This window comes from Vanacampus margaritifer, chromosome 11, assembly GCF_051991255.1.
Source record: "Vanacampus margaritifer isolate UIUO_Vmar chromosome 11, RoL_Vmar_1.0, whole genome shotgun sequence".
In the NCBI taxonomy this organism is placed as follows: domain Eukaryota; kingdom Metazoa; phylum Chordata; class Actinopteri; order Syngnathiformes; family Syngnathidae; genus Vanacampus; species Vanacampus margaritifer.
The window spans coordinates 13,989,555-14,016,291 of record NC_135442.1 but is presented as its reverse complement, the minus strand read 5'-3'; the positions used below and the strand labels follow the sequence as shown (position 1 = coordinate 14,016,291).

The window sequence follows — 26,737 nt, the reverse complement described above, 5'->3', positions numbered from 1 at the left end:
TCCAAAGCTGTAGTCCATAGTGTTGACCACACGGTGGCAGTAACGCATTGCAATATGCATCAGCAAGCCCTGATTCGTCATCCTCCAATTACCACAATAAAATATTTTCACATCTCTAGAAGGTCCTTAGAATGTACTTGTGTTTACATTTCATTACTACACAATTTATCAATATGAGCCCAAACCATTGCAAATTAAAAGCACATAATGATAATAAACACATGATTAAATGAATACCTCTCTGACAATCGTTGCAAAGAAAAACAAGGATTAGGATTCACCTGAGCTAGTGTATTACCCTACATCTGTATGAAGTTAAAAATAATAACTAGAAATTAAATAATTCAAATGATGTCAAAGTCTCAAAAGTACCAGTCAAGTCAAATCTCTTTTCGAGATCTCTAATGGAATGATGAATTTGCTGAAGCTGCTTGAGAAGCACGCATTACTTGTAATTGAAGAAATTGGCATGAAAAACTTTTTGTGTGTGTGTGTGTGTGCGTGCGTGAGTATGTGCGTTTTTTTTATGACACTCAGGAGGAGCAATATTGATATTGATATTAAAATAAAGAAGTGTACAATTTCACTGTAAAAGTTGGAGCTCCCATCTGGAAATTGATGTTGTACACTTGTTTATTTTTAGCGTGTTGACATTTGCTTTGTTAATTGGTGGGTGGTGTAGGTTAAGTAGTGGCCTCTCAAGTGAACAATACACAGGGGTATTAATCGGGTTGTGGCATGTATTAGAGCTGAGGCCTCTATCTATTCATAAGCAACTGTTACTTCATGATGTGTTTTACATCACACAAGTGTCAGCTTTTTGGTCTTTCAAGGCCTTTTTTTTTCTATGCACAGCTGCCGCAATCAATATCAAGCAGTCTGCGTGCTGTTGATGTTAACAGAAATATGTATTATGCATTCAGCAGTCAAATACAAATTCAAAGAAGCTCGATGTGATGTCAAGACTCCTGATGGGTCGCTCGAAAGGGGGGCTGATGAGGGTGGGACCACCATCTTTTTTTTTTCCTAGTGAGTCATCTGTCATGGATTGCACACTTTTTTTTCCTTAAGGCTGCCAATTACCAACTAGAGTGTGTACACGTTAGAAAGGTGTGCACACTCTAACTGCGGGCCCCACCTGACATCCATTAGTGCAGTAACTAGAGCTGATGTAAAATCTGGTTAGTGCAAATGGAATTGTGATGATACTGTATCTTCAACATACTACGACGGCGTATTAGGGCCAAGTATAAGTATTTTTTCTTTTTGAGAGCAGGGGCCATATTCAGAGAATATTTGCGAGACAAAAACTCAGAAACTTATGCGAAATACACATAGCGTAGCTATAGTCTAATCATGTGAGGATTCGTTGGTGGTTAATGGGACACTGTTTGTAAAATGAAAAGGATGGATGGAGACGGATTCATTCTTAAATTAAAACTCGTCATTCCCCGCAGCCAGAGCGACAACACTTCCTGATCCCCTATTAGCTGACTAACACTATCCAATCAGATGCTAGCATACCATAGGTAAATGCAAGTGAATGACGGAGAGCAGCAGATTTGACAGATCAATTTAGATACTTGTACAAAAAAAATACCAAAATGTATGAATGTGTAAATAATAATTCTGGAAACAAACATGTACAAGTAAATATATATTTTACCAAATTAACTTAAATGCTTGATCGTCCAGGTGTGGACCTTTGCAAAGCGAGGCGTCTTTCTCGCTGGCCAGTGGCCGTACACAACGGTTCAAAGAGCGAATGCTTAACATGATATGGTTAATCTATGCTAAAGCAATTGCTATCTTCTTATTTGGAAACACGACCAAAAGTACGAGTAGTACGCTACGTGTATTTCTTGTAAGTTTTTTTTCTCTCAAATCTGCCACTGTATAAAATCGCAAATTTGCCACTTTATAAACCGCTTAGTCCTCACAAGGGTAGTAGGCGGGGTACACCCTGAACTGGTTGGCCAAAAATAAATAAATACATTATATGCATAAATAATCAAGCAAATAATTAAATGAGTCATGGAGTTTTTATTTTAATATTTACATAATTTCTTCAATATTAATTCATTTATTTCAAAACTTATTTATTTTAACATTTATTTAATTATTTTTATGTTGTTGTTGTTGTTGTTTTTGAAGGGGGAGGGGGTGCATTTAGAAATCACATGAAACATACTGGCCAAAGTATTCGCCATTAAAATCCTGACTAAAAATTTGACTCTGAAACGACAAATTGAGCAAGCAATTTGATTGGTGTTGTTTGATGGTACAGAATGACAGATACCATGATGTCATGTTGCGGGGGGGGGCACAATGAAAGAAACAGTGAAATAATTACAAAGCAAAATAATTAAATCTTACATTGGAATAGATGCAGTAGATAGATAGATAGAGAGAGAGAGAGAGAGAGAGAGAGAGAGAGAGAGAGAGAGAGAGAGAGAGAGAGAAGAGAGAAATAAAAGTTGTTTATAATCAACTTTCTACCTCGGACTACAACCCCAAATATGTGTAACAGTTCTCATGCATGCTTCCTTTGACGCACATCAACAAATCAGCCCCACCACTTCCTGTTAGCCATCGACCGCAGCGAGAGACACGACAACTACGTGACAACTCACCTCCCCCATACATTCTCACCTCACTTTCCTTTTTGCTATCAATATTAAATGCTTACTTGCATCCATTCTTTACACCGCTTATCCTATTCAGGGCCGTGCTGCTCCATAAGTGTTAAAATACTGTAGCAGTTGTTTGAAGGTTTATAATTACCGTCACATCGATGCTAATTTCCATTAGCTCATCTATGGTGTTTCGCATTATGTTAGCATTAAGCTTGCATCCTTTTATTATGTACTGTCAATGGTTTGTTTGAAAATGTTGGTGTTTAAATGCACAATGTTGAATTTGTTGTTTGTTTCATGTGTGAATTTTTCAAACTGTGAATGATAAACATCTTGAAGCACACTTTTCCTCTTTATTTGAGTGCGTGAGCAAGAGCTTTTGTGTCCTCAAAGTGAAGTCATATATATAATAGTCTCCTATTTCTCAACAGCGAGAGGTGTTAAGGATTACTTTAAAAACTGATTTCCAATAACCTTAATTTTATTTGTATGTGGGAGGAGTAACACTATTAAAAAATGTGGGTATGTTTGATACCACTTTTTTTTCCAGACCAATACCAAGTACTCATTTTTTGAGTAGTTACTGATACCGATACCAAGTACCGATACCACTAGTAATTTCGATAGATAAAATTCAGGCAAAAAGCAATGGCAGATAATAAAAAAAGAGCTGAATATCCCAAAATAGCATTTTTCCTTTAAATTGCATGAAATTAATGATTATTTTCTAGTCTTCTTTTTTTTTGTTTTCAAAATGATTTTATTGACTATGATTTTTGCTTCAATCTATAGATGTGCAAGGAATTGTAATGATCTACTCCAGTCTGACTCGCTAATGCTAATTAGCGTGCTACTCGCGGCACTTTTATCACTCAAAAGAACAGCTCCACGCTGAAAAAAAACCTGCTTTTATTGGAATGACTTGATCGTGACTTTTTCCTTCTACTCTCTAATGTGGCTACAACTTAACAGTGTATTAGACCGCGTGGAACCACACTGCACCTCAGTGGCCAAACCGGGCACAACATGAACAGCGCTCCAAATAAAGTCACACACAGACAAAGGCAAGTCAGTATAAAATAAATTAAATCAAATCGAATTTGGGACATTTAAAATCCATTCTGAATCGTACTAAATGAGAATCGCGATTCTTATGAGAATCAATTTTTTGGCGCACCCCTACCTGACAGTAGTACATGATTAAAATAATCTGTTAAAAAAAAGTCTGCCTTCTTTGGCCCAATAATCCAAATCAAAGGAACTTCAAGACAACTCACCGATCTCTTTGCCCAGTCCCGATCGTAGGATGGCGCCAGCAGAAGCGACCACGGCGCAGGTCTTGAAGCTGCTCCCACCCTGAGACCTGTGCAGCTGCTCCAGCGGGAGGGACGGCACCAGACGGGCCCATCCCAATGAGGAGAAGGGCTTCTCCGATCCGTCTACCGAGCTCAGCCGGGCCTGAGCCTTCATCTGGCACAGCAGCTCCTTGGCACTTTGAGAGGCTCGGCGGGGCCCCTTGTAGGTCACGTGGTGTTTGTTGACCTTCATGTACTCATTCCGTGCTCGCTGCAGCCTCGGGTCCAGCATATCGGTGGACAAGCGGCCCTGCCATATGCGCTTCAGCAGCGATGCCGACTTGGAGGAGATGTTCTCCTCCAGGTTCGAGGAGGTGTCAGCAGCCGTCCTGACACCTTCAGTTCGTATTCTGTTTGTCTTTACTTCATCTGCATTTTCTTTCTCATCCTCGTCCTCCTGCTCCTCTCCTCCATGGGGCTGTGCTCTGTTTTGATATTCCATAGTTTGGGAGGTAAGCTCGCGACTTTGGACCATCGGGTTTGAGTGGGAGCCCACATTCTCTGTGCCAAAAGAAGACCAGGCCGCCAGAGTCTGCGGGTCCATGAAATCCTGCCGGCTGATCTCCTGGCTGCCATAGTTGGCATAGGGCGCACTGGTGCTGGAGGTCACAGAGCTGGTGTGAGGCTCAGGTTCCGGCGCATCCCCCGGCAAGGTCGAGGTCAAGGTGGAGACTGAGACGGCGTTCTGCTGACGGGTAGCCTGAATGGAGGCCAGTCGGCGGGTGTCAGGGTGCTGGGAGAGCAGGGAGCCGGCGGAGGTAGGCGACTTGCTAACGCTGGCGTCCAGGAAGTAGGAGAAAAGGGCGAGAAAGATGAGAACCCAGGCCAGCATTCCCACCAACACCAGCCGCCTCCACTGCCTCATGCTGGACTTCATTACTAAGCGGGGCTCACCGACAACAAAGCCCTGCAGCTGGAGCAGGAGGGGGGTGCGGGGGAGGGGGGCGGGGGAGGGCAGGGGTCAGCCAGCCGAGACGTCAGCTGGAGGGCCTGGAGGAGAAACAAAGATCATAAGGAAGGAAGATCTGGTCTGGTATGTCCACATCTGTGAGACAACATATCCTTACTGTACAATAAAAGGCAAGTATGTCCCAATGTTATGAGTTTTTAAATCATTCAATACTCAAACATTTTTTCATCGGGCAACCAGGCTGGCAAATTAGAAACACGTGAAAGATCATTGTTATCATATGAAAAGCATATATAAGCAAATACTTAAAAAAAAAATATATATATATATATATATATATATATATATAAAGGAATTTCACTGATACATATGAAACAGTTGCCGTTCATGAATCGAAGCTAATGTAATGGTGAATTTCAAGTGACTTTCTCCCATCATTTCTATGAAAAAGAAAAATGTTAACATCCATAAAATGATATACACTACAGTCCTCTTTTGTTTCCTGATGATGGTCACAGATTGTCATTTATGGTTATTGGCTGCCAACGTCAAGGAGTGCCAAGCCACCAGGAGGGTTGAGAGTAGGTGGGAATGCATACATGTGGGGGCGCAGGGAAAGAGGCTGTAATCTTGGGCTAAGAAAAATTCTATTGAAAATGGCATCACCAAAATGGGGTAAAGGTGGAGAGGAGATTATTTCTTCGTGTCGTTATTGGCTGTTTGCAATAAAATATATGAATGATGTCTGCACAACATATACACAACATATATTATGAGTGTGTTAAAATATGCTGAAGAAAATATGCTCAAAAATATATAATGTTGGTGTATTGTAAGCAGAGATAAACATTAGTAATCGTGAACAGCTAATTTTTGTGGAAAAGTACGAGATCAGTGATTGCCGATCAAAGCCTCAGTTAACAACTCTAAGGTACGTAAACAAACCGTTTTTCATTCATTCATGGTTCACTTGTTATTATTTTATTGTAAAACTAACATATAAGACCAAAACATGTATGTATAATAAGTGTGATACTATTTATTATAACTCATTAATGGAAGACTTTGTGTTTGTTAAACAAATAAATGAGAAGAGGATTTGAAAAATCATTACATTACAATGCAGACGGAAATATTGACGTGAAAAATATTGTAATTCGAATATTTTTCAAAATCCTATTTGTTTCTCAAGGCCCACTACTTTCAAAAATCCCTGGGCAGTTAATACAGGTTTTATGGTTAACTATACTTTACCTTCGGTGATATGCTACAAAGCATTCCTGGTTTGAGTTGAAACAGAGGAAAACATAGCATTTCTGACATCATCACCTTGACATACCCTTTGGACAGCGGATGCATTGTCTCCACTTGTCACAGCGAAAAGGCTAATACTTCATTCGACTTGCATATGCCGGGTCATGGGTACCATACCCCATCTGAACTTTTTTTTTTATTACTCATGTTTACATTTATTTATATAGGGTGAGGATAAGCCTAATAGACCCATCCATCCATTTTACTAATGTGGAGTATTTGTGAGATTAAAGAAGAAGAAGAAGAAACAGAAGAAGAAGAAACCGGCCCAAGAGGGGAAAAAAGGCTGCCTCGTTCGATTGTTCCCCATCCCACATAATGGTCATAATTACACACAGGCACATGACTATGACATATTTCTCCAGAACTGTCTAATCACTAAACGTCAATAACTATTTATTTATTTAATTTTGACACATTTTTTTATGCTAAAGGATACAATAGGGTTTGATGCAGCATCTGAACTGCATAGAACGTGTGAAGCAATGGCAGTAATTACAAAAACAGCCACCAGGTGGCAGCCGAGTATGTCGCAACAAGCTTTTTTCCCCGGTGTTTTGAACAGGTTTGTGAATAATGATGAAACTTTGCTATATTATAATGCTAATTGCTGCAAAACGAAAACAGATACAAATATACTCTTTTTTTCCTGATAAAAGAAACAAAATCAGTCAAACAAATACCAGTAAAACAACCGAGAGCAAAGGGGGTTGCTTCGGTGAAAATGGCTGGGAGTGAATGTGTTAAGGATGTTTTATGGTTTTGCATTGCATAATAAAGTGACAAATCAACTATTTGTTTGAGCACATTAATATATATATATATATATATATATAAGAAAAATATATTATTACTATTACTATTTTCTGCTATCAGATAACATATTTCTGCTCAGTAAGGCTTCGACCACGAATACTATGTAAAAACAGATTTCTACCTTTCCAAATCGCCAGCAAAAAAAAAGAAAATTGAAAATGTCTAGTCCATAATGATTTTCATCACAGGTATCAAACCCAAGGCCCGGGGGTCATATCTGGCCCGCCTTTTCCTTTTATGTGGCCCACAAAAGCAAATCTTGTGCGTCAATATCCATAATCCTTGCTAAAATCTCCACCAAAACTTCTAAATATCATATGTAGAATTATCAACATAGAGATACTGTATTGCAAGTGATTTTCGTTACCGAGCCCCTTTGTACAGTAACTTGAACAAAAGTTGAACAAACTACAGTATCATCATTTACGTTTGATTTCAAAACTAGTTAGCGGTTAATTGTTGAGATATTTTAAATCAGTCCATTAAGTTAAACACTACTCATTCAAATATAGTGACTCCAAATGTGGTAAGCCATTTAGTCGAGGGGGTGAAATGTGATGTTATTTGGTTCAAACATGTCTGTAATAGAAGTTCTACTGTACACAGTAAAGGAAGCTTTAAACACACATTACGGCGCCACAACCTACTTAGCCAAACATAATTAGAAAAAGATGGTCTCTTAATGTGAGATGGGATTTTCTCGTGGGCTGGTGGGGGGGGGGGGGGTAAGTCTTGCCAGAGTAAAACCTCTCGTCGTAATTACAGCTTCCTGTCGGTCCTGCCAGGACTTGCAGAGTGCAGCAGAAAGGCTGCCACTCACATAAAGCAACCTTCCACAATCGCCTTTAACCCTCCAAATCCGCATCCACATGCGCGCACACACACCCCCTGGCCTCAGCCACACAGGAGACCAAAGCTCAAGCGCTGACCTCACTCAAGCTCCAGCAAAAAAAAGCAACTGGGCCAAAGAGTAGCCATTGCGACTCAAGACACACATGTCAAAAAGTGACATGTGTGTCTTGGGGGGCCACATCAGGTGGGAGCCGTGATTCATATGCTGCGAGTGTAGCAGTTCCAACACGTCTACAGGAGGTCAAACGTTTCCCAGCGGAAAAATATGACTTTCTAACACCCTGGAAGTCTGACACTCACTCACTTGAACAAATACGACAAGCGCACAGCTGGCCAAATGCTTTCGACAAACCAAATGGCATCTCCGACGTGTGAGTGGTTCCCCTCACCTGGCAGCATTCAGGTTGCGTCGGCGAGCGTGAAACAACACAAGCGTACGGATGGAGAGGCTAGAGCCGTTTTGCAAGCCACACACGGCAACAAGATACAAAAAAAAAAAAAAAAAGGATGACTTAACGCCCTAAAATGATGGGTTAGCCTTTTTGTGAGCGAGATGAACCTATTTATGGCATTTGGCTTTTAATTCATGTAAGTTATACTAATGCTCACTGAGTTGCGCTTTCCGTTTTCCTCTGGAGATGCAGTTTGGCTCCTTGTTTTGTTGAGAGTTACAAAATGTTCTATTATTAAAGCTTACAATGAATAATTAGAGGTCTTAATGGAATTTGCTGAAGACTGCCAAACAAAGACGTTTAGTGAATTTATAAATCTCAAACGGAGTGTTCAGTGAGCCTGTTCTTAGGAGAATTTAGTTTTTGAAAATAATGGCTTTGTTAGTAGCTGACATAATTTTAAAGCTTTTTCAGATCACTTCTATGCATCCATTTTCAATCTTTCTCTCCAAATGTTTTGGAACGGCAAGGTCGATTTGTATTTGTTGTATGTTGAAGACTTTTGGGTTTCAGATCAAATGATCAGACGAAAGTTCAGAATTCCAGGTTTGATTTCATGGCATTTACATCTAAATGTGTTAAACAACTCGGGGCAGAGCACCTTTTGTTTCAACCCACCCACTTTTCAAGTGAACAAAAGTATTGGAACAGATTTTATTAAATTAACTTAACATTGAATATTTGGTGGCATAACACTTACTTGAAATAACTGCATCAAACCTGCGACCCATCCTTTCCTCTTTCAGTTCTTGGTTGTTTCTCCCTTCAGTCTCCACTTCAGGAGGTAAAATGCATGCTCTATTGCGTTAAGGTCTGGTGATTGACAGCCAGTCAGAGAGCGTCCACGTATTTGATTCACTCTGCTGCTACTATCATGAGTTACATCATCAATAAAGATTAGTGAGCCGGTTCCAGAAGCAGCCATGCAAGCCCAAGCCATGACATTGCCTCCGCTATGCTTCACAGATGAGCCTGAGTGTTTCGGACCAGCTTGGATTTTGCAAAAAAATTAAAATAAAAGTACTAAATAATGGATATGATATTGATAAAAATTACCATAAATGAAAAGAGGCAATTCTGAACTTTTGTCTTACATTAATCTTTTGATCTGAAACCCAAAAGTCTTAGAACAAAAACAAACAAATTGATCTTGTTGTTCCAATACTTTTGAAGGGGACTGTAGTAGTCCGTCTTCAAAATGTATAATGTTTAGAAACAAATCTCAGAATTCACTTTCCAGGGTCTGTAAGAGTGCATCAACGTGTCGTCATGACGCTGGAAAATGTCTCATAATGGACGACGTGTCACATCAGCATTTTCTCACACTTTCCAACTTAAGGTTCTGTGAGAGCATTTAGTTTCGATGGTGGTGGAAAATGGAAAGCGCGTGTAATTAAAAGAAAGACGAGATCAATGTTCGCAGGCCACATAGGGATAATTGCTTGAAATACAACCTCTATGACACACTAAGTAGAGGAACATGTTGAGCACAAGGGATGAGGTGGCAGAACAACTCACTCATGACCCGCGTAACCCTTTTGATAAACATTCTGAACTCCTATTCCCGCCAGCCTTGTGATGTTCAGAATGACGCTGCCCGGAAGAGTTGTGTCATCATGTGGACGACCGTCCTCATTGCTGACTATGCTGGAAAAACACCACCAATTTTTCAAAGGACTAAATTGATACACTGACATGGATACTTCGTCAATGCAATGCAAGTAGTCCTAAAGAATGTTTTAGTTGTGTTGCAAGCTCAGCTAAACTGTATTATAGTCAGACTATTCATCAGTCCGCCATCTGTTTGTGGTTTTACATTCAAGGGAGTCATTCCATCCATTCATGCATTCATGCATCCATTTTCTATACCGCTTATCCTATGCAGAGTTACAGTGGTAATCGAGCCTCGCCCCGGTGGGCCCTGGACGGACCATCAGTCAATCACAGGGGGAAAGTTGATAGACTAACATGCATGTTGGGAGGATGTCAGCCTGCCCAGAAGGAAATCCAGGATCGAGACGGGGAAAGAAGTCATCACACTTTTCAATGTCTCAATACAAAGCAGGATTCCTGTGGGGGTGGTCTTTGCTGATGGGCTTTCCATGCATGCTCATGAATGGACAGGCGGGTCTCAGAGCAGAAGCAAACCACAAAAGAAAAAAAGTCTCCTTTGCAGAAGAAACTTTTCCATTACTTGTTCCAGCAATGTTCTATGTAATCATCCTCCTCAATACACAGCCGGCATTAGCGACGTCAGAACAGACCGTCTTGTCCGTACCTACCAGCAGATGATTGCAGACTTCCGTAATCATCAAAATGACAGCACTTAACACCCGTAGCGAGGACTGTAAAAAATGTTACAGGCACATTTTTGTTGGTGGAATAAAGCACAAGTCCTCAGCCACGGCGGCCGTGGACGCACAGAGAGAATGAATGAAAAACATCTTTATTAATTATCACAGTCTGAAAGTAGTATTATTTTGAAAATATTTAGCTAAAAATGAGACTAACAGCACGGTAAAAATAAATAAATAAATAAAGCAAATCTATCCTCAAATATAACCAGCACGAGTCACTCAAGTGTGTTGTTCACTTGTCAAGTGCTAAGCTAATGCTAGCTGGCAAACAGCATAAATCCTCACATCAGCGTATTTACACTCAAACGCCCTCTTGTGACAGTAAGACAGACAATATGCTGTAGCGTCTGATTACGCAATCAAACAGAGACAAGCAATCGACTCTTTAGCGTAAAAATTAACGCTTAGTGTAGTGCGAGAAGTGAAGACGGGGGTGGGGTTTTTTTTTTTGCATACTTGGGGCCCTTCCGTGTCTCAAAGATATCCAGACCTTGTAAAACCTTTGCAACAATCCACATAACATAAATGTAGGTTTGCTTTAATACTTTACTGAAAAGCATTCCCTCCTCCTTTATTTTTATTAGAACTATTTATTCTTCTTCGATACTGGAGCAAATAGTGAGCCTTGACTTGTGTTACATGAATTTGTGTTGTGTGAAGTTGTAAAAATTACTACTGTACCTCTAAAGTATCGGAAGGTAATTGGGTGAGGCTGTGTAGAGTTTACAGTGATGAAAAAAATAGAAAAACATCATTGGATCTGCCAGTGTGGAATAACAGTTTGATTGAGCTATGCCGCTTGAACGTACTGTAAAGTCATTTGAACATCTTAATAAAGTAATTCAAACATTTTGGTAAAGTCGTCGAAATGTATTGGTAAAATGTAGGCTAAATTCTTTCAAAAATAATAATTTTTAATTCCCGTATTGCCACAGTGTTTTAACTTGTACATGCAGAATTGTGGTATTACGGGATAATACTCTGCGGCATTCTGTGAAAAAAATGCAGTTTTAGCAATTTGGCCTACATTTTACCGATATGTTCAAACGACTTTGCCAATGCATTCATACAACTATCAAAATGTTCAAATGATTTTGTCAGTACATTGGAATGACTACAGCCCAGCCAAACTGTTCACTCCACATAGGCAATTCCACATTTACGTGATCGTTTGCCTGAGGGTTTTTGCCGTTTTCTCCAGAAAACGGAGGCAAATAGAGCTATGTTGAGCCATGCGGTATAAACTTGTGTAAGAAATTGTGGGATCGTAACGTTCCTCCTTTCTTTCATTATAGAGAGAAATAGAAGCTTCCATTAGCCTCGTCATGCCTGTTATATACTTCCAGGTCATTCAAAGTAAAAGCCTGGAGTCCAATCATGCTCGGCTGCAGTCTTTACAGGAAAAACAGTGGCTGAATTTGAATGGCTGGAAAGCGATTGAACAGGCCTTGAGGGACTATAGTGTCTCTGGCATATTTACAGAACATATTTCAGTCCCCTGTGCTGTCCCCATGGAGGAAGTACGACTAATAGGAGATGTTTTTGAAGAAATTAAAATGGTCTAGATAAAATGTAACAGCAACGTCTGGAGTAAACTACACATGGCCATGCCAGGAATACTAAATCCTGAATCAAATGTAAGGATATTCATTTTTATCTTTACCAAGCAGATTTGTTCGTTTGGATTGCACAAATTGTACTGCACCCAAACAATGGGGCAAGGGGGTCAAATGTTTTGTGAAATTCTCATGAAAAAGCAAGTGATGTCATACGACTAGACAAGGCGCGTTTTACCCGGCAAACATACAAGAACACACACACATTACACATAGTCAGCGAAGCAATTATTGCAATCAATACCAGCAGTGGAGGAACAAAGTATTGTCGAGCTGTTACTGACATTCCCGAGAATATATCCCACCAGTGATGAGCCGAATCTTGCTCGATCTTCCTGGCTGCATGCAATACCTTTGCTTGAGTTAACAAAGTGTTAATCCCCAACCTGGAAACGTTAGACCGGAACTGTTCTACCAATTTCCTCAGTTCTGTGGATTGATTCAATGCGCATTTGAACCTCTCCAATGAAACTGTCCAGGGCATCTGCAACACTTGCCATTGAACCTTGTTCAGGCGATGCACACTGGTATAATTGGTTAACCTATAGGTCTGGTTCTTCCAGGTCCAGAGATGTACCCCCTTTAAACATCCTGAAAACGGTATCTCAGGCAGTTGTGGATGGCTGTGACTGGTTGCTTTACAAAGAGTGTGAGGTCCAACTTGGTACAGCAAATCAGAAGGTTGTTCGACATGCCAACCACATAATGCCTTGTCTTGAGTTAAGCATGCTTCTTGATATACTTCCTGTTGTAGGCAAGCAATTCCTCCATCTGCATTTTCACATCTACGCAAGTCATAAGTATGATTAGTTTGTGGGCTAAACCAATCTCCTTGAGGTCTTAAAAACCAATACCCGGTACTTGTGATTACAGGTAATACATGATACCGACATACAATTATTGGTTTTGTAACATTCATTTGCAACCATCGACCCGTACATGCAGTCTCATTACACTGAGCGACCTCAGGATGGACCTGTAGCCACAGATCCTTGGAGATGTTCCATAGGCGTCGCCATTCTTGATCGTTAACCGAAGTGACTGCTCTTATGAAACGTTCTCGTTGAAGACGCATGTCTAAAGTCTTAAGATTACAAATGGTCATGTTCAGAGTTCGTGTGAGGTTTCAGAAAACCTCCTCGGTGGCGGTCCACATCATCAAGTCCCATTTTAACTGTTCCAGGAACAGCTTCGCTCCTTGTCCTTGGAGCTCTACTGTGGAGGGTTACCATACTCCTATGGTTTCCACAGCATGTGAGGTGTCATATCCAGTGTTTGACAACATTGTCCGAGTGACTTCTCCGTCAATGGAATTGGAAAGTCCAAGGACTGTTCCAGTTCCACCGAGCAGGGTGTCATACCATGCTCGTTTCCTTCAGCCATTGCATTCAGGTATGGGGGGGGGTAACAGGACTGTCCAGTGTACTTCGTCATGTGTGCGTTGTGTGGCTAAATTTGAGCATGTCTCTACTACAGGCACAATGTGAGAGGCTTCCGTGTGATATCAGTAGATACCACCATTACCACAAATAACATAGAATTTCTTCCGGTTATATCAGTACTATTAATTATCCATGTGTCCTCCCATATTGTATGGTTCCAATAAGTGCCATTACTTTTCAGACACTGAGCGGTATCATGAATGCACCTGGGCTGTTTAAATGCTCCTAGCGGCGTGCACCCGGAGGGATTGTTACATTGCGAATCATAAATGCCCATACTCACATTGGTTTGGAAAGTTATATTACACCCCTTACGGACCATGGGTACCGTACACCCGAAATAGCATTTTGGACAGTTAAACATAACACAGTTGCTGGTCAAATTCCCTATAGAACAGGAATGACCCGCCGAGCAGATAAAATCATCCTGTGTTCGGTTCCGAGTGCTTTTTACCCATCCCACCCTGTAGGGCTGCTGGACTACTATAAGTTGAACAGCGGGTCCGGCGGAGGAGTGGGCTTCCTTCCAGAGGCATACAACGATGACAGCTAGGTAAACCCAGTGATAGGGCTCCAACGATTAATCAAATAACTCAAATTATTTGATTATCAAATAAGGTCAAGGCAAAATGTCTGCCTTGAAGCTTCGCAGGGGTAATTTTTCTGCAGTGGAGAAATAACCACACGAGTAAGTACGCACGCACACACTGTGTTGACTAAAAACGCTGACCGATGGCCTTGTTCTTCATTAAGTATTGAAGACTCAAAGTGGAGCTTTTTGCCCGCATCTCCGAAAATAAAGCTTTAATATTCGCCTGCGAGCGGCTGAGGCGGGCGACAAACAAGCAGGTACATCGCTGCGAGGCAACAACATCATTTTTGCACACAAACACAAGCGCATGAATGAATGGATGCATGCGGCATTTTCAAGAGACTTTGAACATAACACAGAATTTGCAACAATACACAGCAGCTCCAAATGCGCCTACATTTACAAGTAGTGGGAAGAAGAAGATGCAAAAGCACACACAATTGTACTCGTTATTTGCACGTCTATCTGCGTGCGCCTGCCATAAATCTTACTTGGATCGTGGGATGCACCATCATGACAAACACACAGAAAAGAAAGTAGCAATTTGAAGCCGTCATTCCCAGCAAGTACCGGCCTGTTGGTCTTCAGACACGTTCGTTTGGCACCGCTTCCTGCACTTTGCTTTGTTTAACGTTTACTATGTTCACTTTCAAGCAAAGTATAGCATGCTGCTGATAATAACTTTTGTTGAGGGTTGATGATCACATGTTGGATCGATGAATAAATTAAGAACATGTGACTGCTGTTGCTGGGCAAAACTGCAAAGAAAGGATGGAATTGAGGAGCGGCTATGGGCACAATAATCGATTTGCTGATAGACTGATTTATTAAGAATTCTGTCGACTGTGTGGAATTTATTGAGATAAGTGATTGAGGCTTTTTTTTTCTTTTTTTTTTCTGTATTGCTCAGTATTGTTCATTCGGTAATTTTACCGATTTGACATATCATCATCATTGCTCTCTTTTTTTTTTGTATGTGGGTGAGTATGTGCGTGCGTGTGAGTGTGTGTGTATTCATTAGTTCACCTAAAACCTATTAAAAAATCCCAAACCGTTCACCTAAGCCGAACACTTCCAGCCAGAGTCGTGAGGCTGTCAGGAGACCCGAGGAAGGACCAAAGAAAAGAAAGGAAAGTGATTGAGGCTTAATGACACTGTGGATTCACACTCAACCGTCTACTGTTTATTCGATTGATGATTTGGGGTGTAAAGCCAACAAAATCTTGGACTGAACCTTAACATAAGCTTACTGCTTATGTCAGGCGAGTGTACCGCTACTGACACCATCAAAGGCTTCATTCCCAAAACAAGAAGTGACAATTTCAAAGTGATCACACACAGCTTAATAAGAAGGTACTGTATATGGTGGAGCAAGCTCAACAGCTGCCTTCTCTTGCCATCCGCAGACGAATAGCTGGATGAAATTTTAATCAGCACGGGGGTGCAGAAACACGACCGCCAACATCAATGCTTACTTACTTTTTTGAGTTCAGGACTCACTGTTGCTGCACTGACCGTGGATCTCTCATCCCTTAATGAACCCCTAAAATAAATTCCAGCCCCCCATTGGTTTAGGGAGGCAATGGGACTACACCTCCACTGAAAAAAAAAAGAAGTTGGCTTGGACGTGATTAAATTGTAGATGTGTAACCGCTGTCTTATATCTCTACGATTCGATTTTCACTATAGTCGTAATTCTAGTTCATTAACTCATTCACTGCCATTGACGGCTATAGACGTGAAAAATTAATTTAAACTATTTCTAGTAGTTTAAAAAAAAAAAAACTTTTGTTAAGAGTATGAAAACCTAGAAAAAAAACATTGTACATTTAGAACAGATATAAAATGTGTGATTAATCGTGAGTTAACTATTGAAGTCATGCAATTAATTACAATTAAAAAATTGCCTGACACAATAAAAAAGAGAAAATATTATTAAAAATTAGGGGCGTCAGGTGATTAAAATTTGTAATCGTAATTAATCGCATGACTTCACTAGTTAACTCACGATTAATCAGAAATTTTATTTCTGTTCTAAATGTGAAATAAAAAAAATTATAGGTTTTCATACTCTTGTTAACAAAAGTGGGAAAAAAATGTTAAACTAATAGAAATAGTAAATGAATTTAGCGTTCTTATAGATAGATATGAACATATTGAAAATGTATTGTGTCAGGAAGTGTTATTTGTTTGTTCTCACAATAGTCCTAAGTTTTTAGTTTTTCCATTGGCGGCCACATTTCTGCCACTTACTGGTAGTACTGCACATGCACACTGGACCAGTTTATGTACAAGAGATCATGCTTTTTTTCACCTCCAAAAGGTTTTCGTGAAAAAAATGTATTCTTATGGAAGCCATTGGGAGACCACTGCACAATATAATAAGTAAGCCTAGTGTTGGTGCAGCATTAAAAAAAAGAGAGAGAGAGAGAGAGAGAATGTGATTAAATTCTCCGTCATGCTGAGGGCAAGTGGTGAGTTGATGATAATCCTGTATGCGTTTGCCACTATGATTTGCCTCACCCCCCCCCCCCCCCCCCCTCCCTTCCTTCTCATTTCATTCACCACTGTATTAATGTATGCAAAGAGGCTGCTAAGACAAGAAAGGCTCTAACACAGAACGTCCTCTGAGGGCCATACTAAATGAATGGAAAAAAAGACATAATGCAACAATCCAATTTATTGCAGTAAATAGTATTGTTGGTTAAATGTTTTGGAGCCTTTTTCTGATGCCCCTGTGTGCCGTATACTTATCCCTTATCTACACCTCCATTGTTCAAAACTACTCAACCAAAATGTGCTGATGAGAAAAAACAAACAAGAAAGATCTATTTTCTTTGGACTGTGGAAGGATTAGACACGCAATACAGGGTCCACCAAGGTCAGACCAGGGCACACTAACTCTATTACAAAGTGATCCCACTAAGGCAGATTAAGCCCGCTTTCCTCCGACAACCACAGCAGCGATTACACCGGCAATGCAAGGCAAAAGTCTGTTTCTGCAAACAAGTGCTGTGAAACCCATTAATCCCGCTCTTAAGAGGCCAACTACACCCATTAATGATCCGGCAGTGTTGCAGGCAGGCGAGAACTTGCAGAACTCCCACCTGGTTTATGGTAAATCCCAGAAGTATTTAGACAATTTATGATTTTGAGTTTATGCACCACCACAATCAACATAGGATTTAGTGTAGACTTTCAGCTTTAATTGAACAGTTGGATGCATCATTTTGGAATTGCAGCCATTTTAATGCAGAGTAAGTCCATTTTAACCCTGGAGAACACACGGGGTCAAATTTGGCCCCTATAAATTCTGCTACTCAAATAACAAAGACCTTTTTTTTTTTTTACAAATTTAACCTCAAAAGTCCAGAGTGCCACTTCTGACCCCTGCATGGGGCCATTTAGTGGATGAATATTGCACTTACATGAGCCACAGTGGTGGTGACAAGATGGCTGGCAACATGCTGTTTTGTTGAGCTGGAAATCAATCCAAACAAAACCATCTTTTCAGCAAACCATCAGATGGTAAAATTGTGTTTTTTTTGTTAATCTATTTCATATCATGTTGCAGAATGCCTAGGAGTATGTTTTATATATATATTTTGATAAATTAGCAACTCTGAGCTAGTTAAAAAAACAAGGGTTAAAATTGAAAAAACATATATTTTGGTGTTCAGTGAACTTATATCAGTCATTTAATGTATAATTCATAATTTTCCAAAGAAGAAAAGGGTTCTTGAGTTCTCCAGGGTTAAAAGGCTCAAAGTTAACTATTCACGATTTAGTCCGTTCAAATGATTTTTTAAGGCAAATTCAATCTGCTCATAAATGGACGGGTGGTTCAAACAAAATCATGGACTGACAATTACAGTTTGGTTCGGCTTGAAAAAAGATGACGGATTGACAGTGACAGAAGGGTGCCCACACCACTGACGAATGACAAATGACAGACCAGAAAATGTTGTAAAATCCTTGCATACATAGATTTTTTTGATACGGCTCTCATCAGATTGCTTTTTTTGATGCAGAGCAGCACAGCAAGGTCACCGCGACACCAATTAGCGCCCCTCATGAAGTGCTCGAGCTCATCATAATTACAAGAGCAGAGGGCGCAGTTCATCCAGTCCTCAAGAGAACAATGTCAACCTTCTTCAAGCGGCAGACGCCATTTCTCCATACGTTCAGTGTCGTCGGAATATTTCAGTTGAACACCGTCAGTCAGGAGAAAAGAAGAGCCACACTAATGTTTGGGGAGTCACATAAAATAAATCAGATGAAAACACACCAGGAGAAATAGAAGAGTTGAATCATCCCGACCTTGCAGAACGCATGGTGGGACATTGGTCTCCTGACGACAGCCTTTCACCACGCCGGCGGCAAGGACCTCTACGCGGGAAATACGGCCGTGCGCCGCCTCGCGTTACGGCCCATAAATCCCGCTGAGGGAGCGGGGACGTCCCCGGCGGGCTGGCGTTTGATGTGAGCGAGCGGAGAAAGTCCACTCAGAGTTCAACTCGCCACTCGCTCCCTTTGTTGTGGCGACATGAGCAGTAATTAGACCTTTTGATTTCAAGTCATTGGGATTGTTGACATGGTGACCTCGAGATGTGATGTCCTCGTTAGGGTTAAGGGTGAACTGGAGTCTATCCCAGTTGAGTTTAGAGTTTTCCCCGCACACCTGTGACGAACTGTGGGTTCCAAATGGCTCTTTGAGTATATAAGGTGGCCAACCAGTGCTCGAGACTATGTGGCAGACCTGCTTATCACGAGCTACATCCAACATGTTTCACATTAAAATGATCATGCGGCTTAGCCTGAGCTAAACCATGCTACATGGTATTGTACGATGTCCACCAGGGGTGTCGCAAATACATTCACACATATTTGCAAATGCATACAGTATTTGAGTCTGCCAATCAAAAATGTTTGCTCCACATTGACAGTTCCACACTTCTGTAATTTTACACTACTAGCTACAGGGTCTAATTTAGATTGGTTGCCAGTCAATCCCAAGGCATAATATTTCCATTTACATGAAATGAAAATGTGTTGTTGTTTTTTTAAAGCGATAATTGCAGAAAAATTGGACCTTCTGGGAACGGCAATTAAAAAAAATAAACATGGATGCTCCAACATTGTGGAGCCATCACATGGCAGAGTCTACTGGAATCCACATTACATCATATCCTGTCACCCAATGAGCCAGTACAATACATTACAATAGTCCAAAATGATTTTGAAGTTGTTGTTTTCAGATTCAATTACTTATTGTTGCTATAATACAACACTACTACACCACTATTGACTTGACTATAAAAAAAAAGACTAATATAAAAAGAGAAACAATAGTTTACATGCCCCATAAACTGCTTTCGTCAACACCTACAAATGTGTTTAGCACTCCGGCTATTGTATTTGGGGGAAAAACTGCTGAGACAACAAGCCCGCTAAAAAATGCAAAGTTCTGCATCCCTTTTCAGACATCTTAACCCTTATAATCCACGTGAACTCTAGACGCCAAACATGGACTCAGATTAGCAGCCTATTAGGGACTTACTGCACTACTATGATACACAATAAGCAGCTCGCACATGCCATGTCCCTGTTTAAGAAGCTCAAAAGGAAGTAGCAGACGCATAAACACTTGATGGCCACAATATTATGTATGCAGTGCAATGAGATTGAATACAAGAAATGTATTTTTTTTTTAAATGCTTTTATAATTCTAATTCTTGGCATCCTTCAATCGATATTATTTTACAGTACTGTATACTATACTTTTGTAAATAGTGATACATATTACTCAATTGTCGGGGGAGGTGTATATTGGGCCAAGGTTTTTATTTTAACACACTTTTAGAGTTGAAGGGCGTGATAGGTGGACCAGGATATAGTAGGGGATTGGTGTGTTCATTTTTTAGAGTGGGAAGGAACTACTAAAATATAAATTTTAACCCGCTCTCACAGTATATATTCAAATGTGCAGGCTATGTTTTGGTCAATGAGTGTTCAATTAATCATCAGTTTGCAGGACATTCCAGCAGACAGTTTAAAGCCCTCGTAAAAGGCGGCTAATTGGCCGGGAAGTCGGCACCTTTCACGTGGCAAATTCAGATCCCACGCCCGTCCGGGAGTGAGGGGCACAGCTGGTCCTGATGATTGCGGGGCTGCTGCGGCCGCCGCCGCCGCTGCTTTTGAAGCTCACATAACTGCTGCTCTGGTCAGTTAGCGAGCATCTGAAATTACACCTCCACCTTCCCACAGTGCCCTGCCCACTCGTGTCTGATGCTTCCGCACAGATGAGGCCTGGAAGTGATGAGAGGGGAAACTTCTCTTGTGGCTTCCACCAGCAGTCAAATTACATACCAGTGTTTTTAGGAGCCGAATGCTGAGTGGAGACTTTTCATGTGGACATGCTGCCCCGCTCACATGTTTGACATATAGAACATTTGATGACGCCACCACAGACAAAAAGACATTCTTCAACATGTATTATGTGCAAGCAAAGAGAGAAAAAAATCGCATTAAAAAGCTTTTTAATGGGGATTTTAGGGTTAGATTTCCGTGTTATTCGCATGCACATTAAAACTACCAAGCAGCTGTTATGTGGTCCAAGAAGTTTTCTTTCATTATGCAGTGCTTTACTTCTCTTAGTTTCTTACTTCTACTTGTTTAACAATTCAAAAGAAGGTTAAAATGTTACTTAAAGCATTGCCTAGAAGTAAAAGTTATATAATGGAAAAAGGTTGAGCCTGGAAAAACTGACTTTGAAATATTCCCTAAACTAATTGCTGGCTAATTGCTGTTGCAATTTACGGAAAATTGTTGTCAAATGCGTTACAGCAAAACTTCCAATTTCGGGAGTGAATGGAAAATAAATAAACGACAAAAATATCAGACATTCTCCCAAAATATGCAAATACGGTACACGTGTATACAGAAAAAAGGCAAGGTGTGGCTAGCGGGGGGAATGAAAGCATACAACCCGTTTTTGTGAATGTTCATCACTCATCGCACACATACAGTAAGTGGCCATCTCCCCGGACTTCCTGTGCCGCCACTAATGAGGCCGCTCAATCTGTGACTAACTATGTTATCAGGTCATGACTGACTGCAATTATACATTTCATTAGTTACTATACTTAGAGCAGCAGTTCTGTGTGAAAGCCACTCAGCCTTCAAAATGTCCTTTTCCAGCCACTGATTTACACAAAGACGTTTGGCAGCATTGGAGGTGTGAATGAATCATTGTGCTGTTTTCAGCCACACGTCTTATCATATTTATTAGCGGCATTGTCTAACGCCACTTAGCATGGAGGGGAATGACCCAGTTTCAATGATTGATAAATAATTCCACTCGCGATATTTTTTTAAACTGGTTCAAGACTGCCAAATATATGAAGTTGAACAAATTCAGATTCAGAAAACTCAAACGCAAAATAGACAATGGCGGAATCAAAGTTATCATGACAATGATAAATACAAAGTAGCAAACCATTCCTGCTAACTGCTTACATGTCCTGTCGGATGCGGTAGATCCTGGTCTCTATTGATCTTAGGACCTGTTCTTGTGCTGCCATGATTAGCCTCCGTGTTGTCTTTTCCAGAAATTTTTTTCAATGTCAACCACTTCCTCAATTTGTCAGTGGTACAGTACATGCAGGGGCTGGTCTTACCATGACAGCCCATCTGGCTCCTTCTCATTACTGGGATTCTGTTGCATGAGGCATTCCCTAAGCAGGTAGTCCCTTCTGTTGTAAGAAAAAATTGGCTTTAATCATAAAGGCAAGGCCAATAATCGTAAAAGATAAATGTTTTCAATATATATCAACCCTTACTTTTCTGGTCAACCATGAGTCATCCGTTGAACCAATTCATTTCACACATTACACACACGAATCACACTCTAATCAATATCCATTGTTAGTTAAACTATTTTTGTAGCACGTGTATCAATTTGAATCATGACTCTTAACTCATTCTAAGTGCTTGAATAAGTTTCACTTGCTATTATATTTAATTTAGTACAAACTCTAATAATGATTTTATTTTTTTAAATAGCTATTTTTCATGACATTGTTTGACTGTCATGTGCAGGCCTGATGCATTACTGCAACCTAGCAGATAATTTCTATTGCACAAGCCAGCTTTGATCAATGTGGCAGTTTTAAAGATTGCATCATGATCATACAACATGCCTAAACTGCGTGTGTGCATGTGTACGTGCTTATGCATGTGCAACCGTTCCCAGGCTCACCTCTTCAATTGTGCTTTGAAGTAAAGTAAGACGGGATGTGGCATGGAGAGCTCACACCAGCCAAACCAACAAGACTTGAGGTGTTAAGTGTGCCCAAGGACTACTAATGTGGTAGAAAATGGTTGCTGAGGGTTCTCAAAATTTTCCGTGCAAAAAAACAAAAAAAACAAATTCTAGAAATTATTTGCTGGATGCCCAAGCTACGGCTTGAAATGCCTCTGAGATATGGTGGCCCAAGTTTGAGTTGTTTTTTCTTTTGTAGCCCTAATGCAAGAAACGTCCATAAAAAAGTGTGCTTGGTGTGGACGAACTTCTCTTGGGGCGAACTACGACACAGATGGGGACGGGAGCCAGGTTCACAAGTGGACAAAAAGAGACGTCCACACAAAAGGTCTTATTAAAGAATTGTTTTAGTTGTTCGCTTGCAGCAGGTGTCCCAATATTTTTTTCTACAACATTTATAGTAGCTTTTTCGCCTCTCCAGTGGTTTGTGGTTTCTAACACATTTGGCACATCTGCCGCGCTAACAAGGGCTTGCGTCGCGGTGTTCTCCTCATGCCAATTGGCCCATTCAGGCACGTATGAGCAAATGTGGCTTCCAGCGCATGCCTAATTGTTTTATTTTCCTTTTATTCCCCTTCGATTATGCAAGGACAGATATAAGACCAGAATACACTCATGCATGACGCTCATTGTTATAGGCTACAAAGTGGGGGAGGGTGGTGGAACTTCAGTTCTGTAGGTCTCTCCCGCACACCTGGAACCTCCTGCTGCATTAGACATCCAGCAAAAAAAAATATGCCACAGCCAAGATAGTAATTTTGCATATGTTGTGTTTGCATCCAATCCATTAGCATGTTCATTATGTATCATTTAGATTGGTGTCTATGCTGACCATTTTAACTGGTAGGCAATTTAAGATGAGATGCATAACTACTGTATGTTTACCAACTGTCAAGCTTAGCCCTTATTTGGGCATATCTAGATAGGGGCTATGCAACACCAAAACGGTATGTACTGTGCTGAACAAATGTAAAGACCACCTAATATAAGGTTTATGGCAGCTGCCCCAAATTGACAGCATTAGAAATTCATTTTTATGTTTCTATAAAGGTTAATATACCAGGACATAAAAAGTCTTTAACCCAAATGAGTCTGTTTAAAGTGAAAATAAATGTCTTGGAAATTTGAAACACTACAGAGAGAGTTTACAACCTTGGCAAATTTGAATAGAAAGAAAAAATGAAGTGTCAAATTCATGAAAAATCAAGCAGTTTGCTGTCTGTGAGCTTTCAATCATACCACTTTATCTACCATCTTTCTTATACCTATATAGTAGAAGTACATCCGCTTAAAAGTACAGTGTGTAAAAGTTGACCACTAGATGTCGCCAAATAATAGAATACAGCCGAAGCGCATGCGTTTTGAAGCACACGAACTGTAGTGACTCAGAGAGAACAAACTTCGCAAGCCTACCATCAATATTATTATTTGGCGTGAGCGAGGCAGCATCTCGGCGAGCGACGCCGGAGTTAGCCGGAGGGTCTAACAAGGGTGGCTAGTGGGAGTTAGCCGAGGCATAGGTCGGATCGAGCGGCTAACAAGAGCGGCTAGCCAAGTCAAGTCATCCTTATTTAGCAGAAAAAGCTAGTAAAAGCTTTCAAGACCAAAGCTGAGGGCGACAAGCGGTGGCAGCCCGAATCATCAGACTCAAAAACGACCACGTGCGGGCCCCAGCTGCGGAAGGTAAGCGGCGGTCAATCCATTGGGTCGAACACTAGATGTAAGCAGGGCTAACTACATTTGCAAAGTTGTCCTTTGGTCATCCGTAGCGGGTACATGTCAGCCATATGATTACAGATTACTAGACCTGTATTATATATTTCCTTTTAATGTACGTTGATGTGATAGGACATATTTTTTTGCATATTATTAAAATGAATTATTAGTTCACCACAAGATGGCGCTAATTATTACACACTATGCCTTGAAAGCCTCTTCCTGGTCCCGCAAATGTGGAGTGTTTTTCCCTGCCTGCTTCACCGAGCTGTACGTACGCCGCCATCAAGCCATATTTGACTGCATTGTCCAGGGCTGCTAAATAAAGAGACTAGATAAAGTGGATGCAATTATAGACTAATATGCACTTCAAAGTCTATAATGAGTTCAATGAACCCAAAAACTCTTTTATGATCCACTGGAATCGGGGGGAAAAAAGTACTCAACTTATTCCAATTAGTGTTGCCGTTTGCTCTATTCCGAGTAGTACCTGTTTAATGAGAGGCCAGGGAGGTCACAGGTCACACTGTAGATAAGGCCCATATGATTGTGAAACGATTGTCTAACGATTCACATATGCTGTACATGACAAATATGGATGACTAGTTTTGAATTCACAAGTCAAGGAATTGTTGCGTCATAGCAACAAACTAAATGCCTGCAATGGTTCACCGTTATTAAAAGTGAAGACAGTGCAATTTTGATGCGCATTTTACCATAACATATGAAGTGGACACACACGATTTGCTTTAGCAACCACACAATGATGTGGCCGGCCAGATCTGGCCCCTGAGCCTTGAGTCTGTCATATATTACACAAAAAAGAGCAGCTTCTCAAAACACTGACACTGAAAAAAAAGTAACGCTTCCTACACTGCATCAAGTGCACATTTCATTCCAGCGGACCAGAAAGTGGCGTACAAATGTGTGTATTTTTAGTGGAATTTCACATCCAGTACACGCCTCCTCAACAAGACCGTTTGATCTCCAGTACGTCTTGACAGAGCAGAATGAGAAACCACCAGTTTCCTGAAGGTGACAGACGTGCAGGCACTTCAAAGACAACACACACATACACAAAAAAAAAAACACCTACACACTTAATTGCTGTTCACACTAGTGCATTTAACCCTCAGTCATCACCCCCAGCACCACCAAACCTTCCCTTGCATCAAGGAAACATGAAGCAAGCACATGGTCAGAAAGCTATAATTGGCTCGTCAAACGTGACAAAGAAAAGTGACAAAGAAAAACTAGAGGTGACAAAAATAAAATCATGAACTGCGCCCCCAAATCAAGGTGAGTAAAAAGGAGTTGAGTTACGGAATGCAACTATTCCAGAGTTAAATCTAAGCACTTTTTAAAGTCCTTTTGGGACCTGTTTCTAATCTTTTCCTCCACCTTGCAAAAAAAATAAAAAATGCAGTCCGCCGTATGGAAACACGTGTACATCTGTGGCTTTAGAAAAGGGCCATTCTGCCAAATGTGCCATTTGCATGCCGGAGAAATAAAATGTAGAGGAAAAATGCACAGGAAAAAATAGAATACAAAATAAAAATGATAATTTATATTTGTCAAAGTGCACACCAAGTGCAAGTCTCGCACATTTAACCATGAATAATAATTCCATATAATAGTTTCAGTCCTTTAGAAACTTTAGGATTGGGCAAGTACCAATACCAGGTATCTTAAAGAAAAATGTTCAAACTTTAGTCATGTCCTTGGGTTTTCACTCAGGCCTGTTCGCATAACTCATTGCCATGTCGGAGAAATTTGGAATATTCAACAAGTCGAATGAGCCACGAGAAGTTGCATCATTCAGATCCCCTGTGGACCGCAGCCAAGTTAATTCATTTATTTTTCTAAATATTTGAAGATACAGTATTTCAATTATGACTGTGAGGGGTATAATCTTAGCAAGTCATGTGACCTACATTTTGTTGTGTTGTTTATTTTTAAAATTAATTTTTTGTTGTTGAGTTTTGTGTCAATATACCGTTAGCATACATGCTATGTGGCTGTATTTTAAAACAATTACTGACATAGGCCGATTCACACTGAGTAGTAGTGGTGGTCCGATCAATTGGACTTGGATAGGATTTGCATAAAAAAGCACGTGCTTAACATAATGTTGATCAATGCCAGTCACCAAAACAAATCATCCACAGCTCGTACTTTGAACCCTGACTAGAAACCAGCCTTTGTGCACTTCAGTGCTTCCTCCTGCTTTTCTTAACACTTCACATAACAGACCAAATCAGTTGGGAGGCAGAAAAAAACATTGCTCCTTTTCATGATTCATTTCTAAACTGTACCTTACACGGCAGAAAATAAAGTGTAGCTTTTTTTTTCTTTA

At 40.5% G+C, this 26,737-nt stretch overlaps 1 protein-coding gene across 1 annotated transcript in view; it reads right to left on the bottom strand.

Annotated features, from left to right (window-relative positions):
• The window catches only part of st6gal2a (ST6 beta-galactosamide alpha-2,6-sialyltranferase 2a), a 49,682-nt gene that overhangs the window by 21,219 nt on the left and 1,726 nt on the right, over positions 1-26,737 (bottom strand). The window contains exon 2 of the mRNA XM_077579974.1: positions 3,914-4,981. Coding sequence (XP_077436100.1) covers positions 3,914-4,868 — 955 coding nt within the window. The 5' untranslated portion in view covers positions 4,869-4,981. The remainder of the gene's footprint in view (positions 1-3,913; positions 4,982-26,737) is intronic.